The 7,959-nt window shown below is 34.4% G+C and overlaps 1 protein-coding gene across 8 annotated transcripts in view; it reads right to left on the bottom strand.

Annotated features, from left to right (window-relative positions):
- Window positions 1-1,111: 1,111 nt before the first annotated feature.
- The window catches only part of NEK1 (NIMA related kinase 1), a 50,214-nt gene continuing 43,366 nt past the window's right edge, over window positions 1,112-7,959 (bottom strand). For all 8 annotated transcript variants that reach the window (XM_085319869.1, XM_085319867.1, XM_085319870.1 and 5 more), the window contains 5 exons: window positions 7,227-7,381; window positions 5,428-5,639; window positions 4,123-4,256; window positions 3,695-3,827; window positions 1,112-1,694 (listed from right to left, as the gene is read on the bottom strand). In XM_085319869.1, the coding sequence (XP_085175995.1) occupies window positions 1,681-1,694; window positions 3,695-3,827; window positions 4,123-4,256; window positions 5,428-5,639; window positions 7,227-7,381 (648 nt within the window). In that variant the 3' untranslated portion in view covers window positions 1,112-1,680. The remainder of the gene's footprint in view (window positions 1,695-3,694; window positions 3,828-4,122; window positions 4,257-5,427; window positions 5,640-7,226; window positions 7,382-7,959) is intronic.

The following is a 7,959-nucleotide window of genomic DNA, read 5'->3' as shown; positions in this document are numbered from 1 at the left end:
AAAAGGCAAATAAAACAGAAGGAAGGGCAAAAGGAAAGGAAGCACATAGGGCAGAACCAGCACTGTTTCCAGCAATGAACATACTTTCTCATTAGAGGAAGCAGTAGCTGCTGATCAAGTAAATAATGATATCCAAAATGTAGTCAACATATTAAAAGCATTTACTAGTAATTATCTTTTCAGAGCTCTCATTGCAGGTTCCCAGGATACAGCTGAAATAGACTAGAATTTGGTCTGCCTTCAAGAATCATATGTTAAAAAGATAAAGCAAAAAACCCCCCAAACCACTTTTCAGTGGCCAAAATTTTAATAACACAATAAAACAATTATACAAAAAACATGTACATATTTTGACAGTTATAAATAATATACATACTAGATTTAACTCTGTGGAAAAGTAACTTTAGACAATTTCAGATTATTCTGACTGGCTGTTACTTCAGTGGCTGAGAAAAAAAAAAAATCTACTTTCTCCAATAGGGCAGTTGGAAGTTTGACAGTTCCTTTCACCTTTAACAAGCGACTTACTGTACAAGTAAAGCTAGTATAGCTTTTCCAGAGACAAGAATCAGAGAACAACCATATGCCTAACTTCTGCTCTGTACGATACTGCTCTGCTAAAGGGAACAGCACAAGGAGAGGTGGGCATAAGAAATGTTTGTTTTCCTTTCCCAGACTGGGGTGAGGAAACCAAGCTACAAAATACTAGCCAAAAGCTGACAAGCATCGTATAGCATTTGTGCCTGCAGTATTTTATTTTCATCCTTGTGGCTGCCGGAGCTCTGAGTATATCAGCAGGACTTTAGAAACAAACAAACAAATAAATAAATCCTAAGAAACCCTTTCAACTGCTTACAATATTATCACTAACCAAATTGCAAAATTCAAAGAAATAAATAACTGGGATTTTGGGGAACGGACAGAGAAGGAGGAAGAGGAAGAAAAATATTGGAAAAAAGATCTTCTAGCTCCAGATGAATTGCATAATCAAGAAAATTCAGACATTTCAATGATGATTGAATTATCACTTTGCGTCAGTTTGGAAACATCCATTTGGAAACATCAAGATATTTCAGATGACGCTGGTTAAGTAGTGACAGAAGCCTTAAGCTTCAAAATAAAATATACTTTTATTAAATAAAAAGTGAAATACTCAAACTAGACCACTAAATTAAGGTGTTATTACATACAGCCACAAGGGTCAATAAAAATGAAGTAACTTCCGAATGTAGGCGTAAAGAGCATGCAGGTGAACAGCCAGAAGCAGGTACTTTCACAACATGGAAATCCTTCCAATTGGTTTCTCATCCTACCAGCCAATTGCTGAGATGGCAAAGATTCTGTATTACATGATAGGTCTCAGGTTTGTGTCAGAACATCTTCAGGCATTCTTCTCTGTACTTCAGTGTGAATTTGGAAGATGTTTGGAAGATGGATGTATGTTTTCTCATTTTGGGCAAGAAATTATTAATGAACACATATGCAAGAACACAAAAAAATGTAAAAATATCTCAATTTAAAAGGTATGTTCCCCCGCCCCTTTTCATACAGTCAACATGCTTTTCTTGCATCTTCTTTTTCCTGCCCCACGTTACAGTTTCCTGCTACAACTGTTATTCCACTGTGCAGAGTTCAAACACTGATATATAGTAGAGTGTTAAAGAATTTCCTGAGTCAGATTTATTCATCATTATCTGTAAAAAGCAGAGGGGGGAGGGGAAAAGGAGGCACAAGATAAAAATCAGCCTGGAGTACAAAAACAAAAACTTAGAGAAACAATTCAATAAGCAATAATAGAATTCATTAAGTAAAAGTCAGAAATGAAGACGTGACTGATACCAAAACTGCCTTGAAAGCACTAGAGCTACAAATAGTGAACAACAGTGAACATGTTTATTAAGGTAGTTGCATCTCAAATTGCCTGCTTCACTTAGTCTTACATAAGAAGCTGTCAACACATGGCAATGCTCTTAATAAAGAAAAATACAGATTTTTTTTTTTAAAAATTCTTCTTGAGGAGCATAAAACTTGGCAGTAGCTCCTGAATATGCTTCCGATTGTCACTTGCCCTCTATTAACCTTTATTAGCACAGTTTTTTCCTTTTCAAATCTCCAAAATACAGAAATATTTTCCTCTTTACATTTTCATACACTACCACACGTTTGTAAAATGAAGCTATTAAGAAACAGGAACTTGTTAATCAGCATTTGGCAAGATCAAAGTCAGCTCATTTTAATAGGATTCACTCAGACAACAATTTACAATTTAAAAGTATGCCAAACATTTTCAGCAAATTGTCATTTTAAGCCTTTAGTACTAGCTTTAAAATATCCTTAATGCAAAGTGTTAAGGAAAAGAAACTGGTACAGTGTCTGTTCCTCCCCACTGCCATTCTACATTGTCAGTCTCCTGGATGCTTGAAAGAATAACCACCACAATATGTCTTACAATTCTGTTACGTCAATCAACTGAGGTTGAAAGAAGATTTTTCAAACATTGATTTTTGTCATACTTTCATAACACAGAGTGAAACCCACATGTACTGGTGTTCTGATTGACTGAACTGCTCTGCAACAATGGCAAAGAAAAATTGGGAAAATATAAACAGTGATTTATGTTAGGAGTTCCCCTTGCATTTTTTAATTAAAAATTAGTGTTTTAAGAACTAGTTTAAGAGTTTTTTTCCCCCGAAAGCATTTATATATTAACACCTTAAAGTCATAATTAGAATACTCTTACTTGACCCTTTATTCGCTTGCTATTGCAACAGATTTGTAAAAGACATTAAAATATGCAGAAAATAAAATGTTGTGTAACATGTATTTAAAAATTTTAAATATGTTATGCATTAAATAAATGATCAATATATTAACAACACATTAAATTTCCAATGTCTATACAAATTTGAGCTATTTCAGACTTCTAAGTCCCCCCCCCCCCAGTACAGGCTTTCATCATTAGAAAGCCAAAACTACATAACTGCAAATTATTTCTTGGCACCAGTGTTTCTCATTGATAATGGGCTGTGCGGTATCTCCTGCAGTGACCTTCTGAAGACTGAGTAACTGCCCATTCACTTAGTAAACTGCTAATCTAGGGAGGCTCCCACTAAAACAAGTTATCTTCATGTATCAGTGAACTGCCTGAAAACTAAGATAGATCATATCTCCCCCCCAAGTTCTTCTAGGCAATGACAACTATATAATAAAGAACCAAATGAAGCCTTCCTCTCAGAAAAGTAGTGACAACGGTTCAGGTAACACTGCAGTTCATTGAAAGAGCAGTTCTAGAAAGGACAGTATTACTTTAGTTTTTAAAAAGAAAAATCACTATCTCTTAAAATTATTTGCAACTCTGAAAGCTTTATTCTAGTCTTTGATGTTCCCTAACTAAATGACCATTTTCCAGAAATTAAATAATTATATTTCACCTTTAAGAGGACACCTGTTATTATTATAGGTGACTTTGTATCCTGTTAAATCAGTGGTCAGTGTGCTTTATCAAAGTTTGCCATGCTTTGCTGCAGTAATGAAAATATCCGTTGTGCAAAAAAGTGAGTTTTATCAATTTAACCAATCATTATAACTACAAAGCACAGAGATGGTTTAAAAGTATATTAGAACCTATTGCATATAACCAAGAAAAAAACCTGTAACAAAGACAACCCATAATTGCCAATATTTGTTTGATTACCTTCCTGGTAGGCTCCGTCTGCCATTACTAGATGAAGTATTTTGGCATACAGGTGTTTGTGTTCATTTCCCAGAATAGTTTGAACTATAGTTGAGCAAGCATCAATATTTTCATCTTCATCTTCATGTATAGCCTAGGAGAAAGAACAATCTCAGAGGCCAAATTTAAAATGTAAAAATACGTATAAAATTTAATAGTTCACAGATTTTTTCAATGCTATTCATGGTTAAACCCAAAGCTTTCCTTTTTGATCCACTAGCATGGAGTTTTCTGTGTTAATTCTTCTGCATGTTGAAACAAAATAAGAGTCTAAAGAAATGTGTTAATTCTTGTCACATCATGCCATTAGTTACTCGTGCAGTAAACAAGTCTTAAGTGCATTCATCTTGTTTCTTAAAATATTTCCCACTTGAGGTTATTTTACCAACCTTTATTTTATCATAAACTTCAATGAATTTATCAAAGCCTATTTCCTGCTCCAGGTTATATCTCAGCTCTTCCAAATGGCTGAAGACACTATCACATTCTTCACATTCACTGGCAAGCTCTCCATCACTGTTATCTATAAGAGAAAGAACGAGCAATGGTAAAATAAATAAATAAATAAATAAATAAATAGAGAAGTTGTCCTACATTCTGAATATGTTGTTTCCATGTTCCTGAATTTGACATCTACACAGACCTCTAAATCTAATGAAAACAGCTAAGCTCACGAGTTTAATGACACAGACAGATGTTCTGAACAACCTGCAAAGAAAAAGGGACAGTCTTAACAGAGTCCATACATTCTGAATCCCAAATGGGAAGCACCAAGCTATCTTCTCCAAGAAGGGTTCAGTGGCTGTAATTAACAATACAAGACAGAATGCTTATGTAAAATCCTATTAGCCAACATTCTCAATAAGTACTTGATTTATGAGAGACTCTACTTGCATACCCGATCTACATTAAAAATGTATATTACTTGTTTATTTTACTTTAAAACACTCACCAAAATGCATTTAGATTGGAGCAGTATTTATAGATCTTCAATTTAAGGTTGTCCTCAATAATATAAAGTGACACAATAGCTATGGGTTAATTATTTTATACATCTTTTTATAAGCACACACTATTTTAAAACAGTAGTAAAATACTGACATCTCAACCAGAATTTTAGAAACAGAACTGACACTTTAGTACACCACTCTGTATTGCTAATACAAAAAAATGTTACTACTTTTAGAGTTTTGTATCATTTTTTGTTTGACTGCATTGGTAGCTATTTTGGGAGAAGGACAAGGTTAACAACTTCACATTCCTTTTGAGTGTCTGTTGAATTAATTAATTCTAATATTAGCTGGATCCCAGGCATTCCAGTCATGTCAACCACTATTTATTTGTCCACTCTTACACTGCAGTAATGAATTATTCATCAAAAAAAAAAAAAAAAAAGTGTCTTTGATCTTCCTTGAAGACAGGTTTTAGATGACTAGAGAAAAAGATTTATAATCAGTGCCTAACAAATACAAACAGCCAACATTTAATTTACAGCACTGATTGTTGCTTAGATGTTGACCTTGACATTCAGAATATGTAAATACTTGTTTTCTCTTTTATACAAAAGTTATTAATTAGACCTTTACCTTATTATAAGCATAAAATACAAAATTCTTCTGTGTTTGTACTGTTAACATCAGTAAACAAGTCTTACAGATAAAAAGACAGATAAAAACAGATATCAGAGATCATACCTGACTGCCATTCTTCATTAAGTGCACTTTCACTGCTGGGGTTATTTTCATCTTCTTCATCCAGCTCTGTACCATTTGTTATGCATTCCATAGCATTGGCCTTTAAAGTAGATTCTTCCTCTTCACTGAATTCCTCGCTAGGCTGCTCCCTAAGCAACTGTTCCATTGAGGCCCGAAGTTCCTGCAAATCTGTATCTGCCTCCCCAAACATACTAAAATAAAGTGATACAAGATTATGTAATTAATATCCTACAAGATAAACTCTGTTCGAAGAGTTCCTCTCATTTATAAAGCCATTCAGAATAGCTGAAAAATATTTTGAATATATAACTTTTTTCTGTCATACCACTGGTCTAAATAAAGAAATTGGCACTTTCTACAGATCTTTATGTTCTTAAACCATTATGATTACAGCACCATTACCACTATACCATGCAAGACACAGGGAATAGAGATCTGCCTAAACAGACAATGGATAAGGCAAAAGCTCTGAGCAGGCTAAGGGGAAGGGTGGCAGGAATAACAAAGCAGGCTCTGTGGCTTTTTGTAAAAACAGTGTAGTTTTTCAGAGCACTCTGTATACATGTGGGATAAAAAAAAATCCATTAAGATGACAATTAGATAAATTTAATAAATGGGCAGTAGAGGTTGACAGAAGGGGCCAACAGTACAAGAAATAAGTATCTTTAAAATGAAGCAGAGAGGTAATGGGCTACAGCGAAGCAATTAAGTGGAAAAATTGTTCATGTGGTTAAAAAGAGGAGAGGAGCTAGCAAAAGAAAACAAATGAGGATTGTATGGTCAAAACAGCAGAGGAATCATTTTTTGAGTAACATTCTAGACATACAGGAATAAGTAAAGCTTATTTTTAATCAAAGGTAGGGAAAAAGACATTCATGTGACTGGTCCTAAGATGGTATGAAACTGATTGACTTATTTAACCCCATGGACAGCAGCCATCACTGTCACAGATGACCAACACACACAACTCTACAAAAAGAACCTAGGCACAGTATGGCTACAAGGACATAAAAGGTCCAAGTTACAGTAACAGAGAAAATAATTCTATTGCTCAATGCGACTTAGAAAGAAAGCAAGTGAAAAAATTTGGGGGGGGGGGGTTAGAGAGAGAGAGAGAGAGAGAGAGAGAGAGAGAGAGAGAGAAAAGACAATTAACAGTCCTGAATTTGATCCAGTATACTATAAGGAAACACTGGAAAGAAATTAAGACTTAATCCAAATAAAAATAAGTTTGGAGCAAAAAAAAAAAAAAAAATAGATGTAGGTCTTATTAGAACATATACATCCCATAATTTGATTCCTACAGACTGTTCAAGCTATAGGGAATAGTCAGAAATAATTCAGGTCAGGATTTTGAAGCCCCTGGAAAAATTTGGGTAAATTAAAGGATATCCTGATACAGCAGTAAGGGAGACAAAAAGAAAAAGAAACATGCAAGAGATCTTTATTTCGGAAAGAGTTAGTAGCTATCAACTTTGATCTGTTTCAGTGGAAAGCAAGGAAAAGACCCACAGAAAACCATCTTGGATAGAATTTGGAGTAGAAATTCATATAGTTATCATGAACAGTGCATCTGATTAGCTTCTCAACTCTCCAAATAAAGACTCAGAGCAAACAGTGATCTGAACAAACTTGCCTCCTGAAAGCAACATAGAGTTTTTAATATATGGTTAAAACTCCCCCATGCTGCTACACTGTATATAACTATTAGTGTCTAACAAAAAATACACTTGATATAAAATACATTTTGAAATGCTAGATAAACATACCACACTTACATGTCATCAGAATCAGAGGGTCCTTCTTTGCCTTGTTCATCCTCTGTATCATCTATTTCAAGATCATCTTGATGCTGTACATCTGCTACACTGGGAACATCAACTAGAGTTCTGTACAATTTGTAAAGATCTGGGAGTGAACATGTTCTCAACATCTGCAAAGGTAATAAAAAAGCCTCATGTTTGGGAACAAATCAAAAAGGTCCGAGGTTACAAGTTACATTAAAATTAACTTTTTGTGCAGTCTTTTGATGGCCAATTGAAAAAAAGATGTGTCCAGCAAGAATAGCCTAATCATTGAAAATCTGGCTTTTGGAATATAACAGAAAGCATACCTTCCCCTTTTTTCAGTTACAGTGACTGAAAAGCGTAAAGGAAATAGATAAATTTTTGTGAAGATTTGTTCATTAGCTTGATGACTATCTTAAGAAAAGGAACACTGTGGTGCATAAGTAACTTAAATGCACTTGACATGCATTGTAAGCAACCACTTAAACACAGCTGTGAATAGTTGACAAAGGAATATTTTTTAAAACTGACATTTATTATTTCATCTCTAGGTGGGTCAGTGAAAACATTAAATTTTGCTTATGGGATATTTCAAAGCATGAAGGAAGAAAGTTTTGTTTGAAGCACTAATTCATTGCAAGGGAAATAAAGCAACATGGAAACAAAGTAACTGTTTGCTCAGTGATCAACAGGATCTTTCTTGTAATTGTCTAGGGACCCAAAC

This window comes from Rhea americana, unplaced genomic scaffold, assembly GCF_003343005.1.
Source record: "Rhea americana isolate MKP2758 unplaced genomic scaffold, rheAme1 scaffold_60, whole genome shotgun sequence".
Lineage (NCBI taxonomy): Eukaryota > Metazoa > Chordata > Aves > Rheiformes > Rheidae > Rhea > Rhea americana.
Note: the sequence above shows the minus strand (reverse complement) of the source record. Positions and strands in the feature narration are given on the sequence as shown.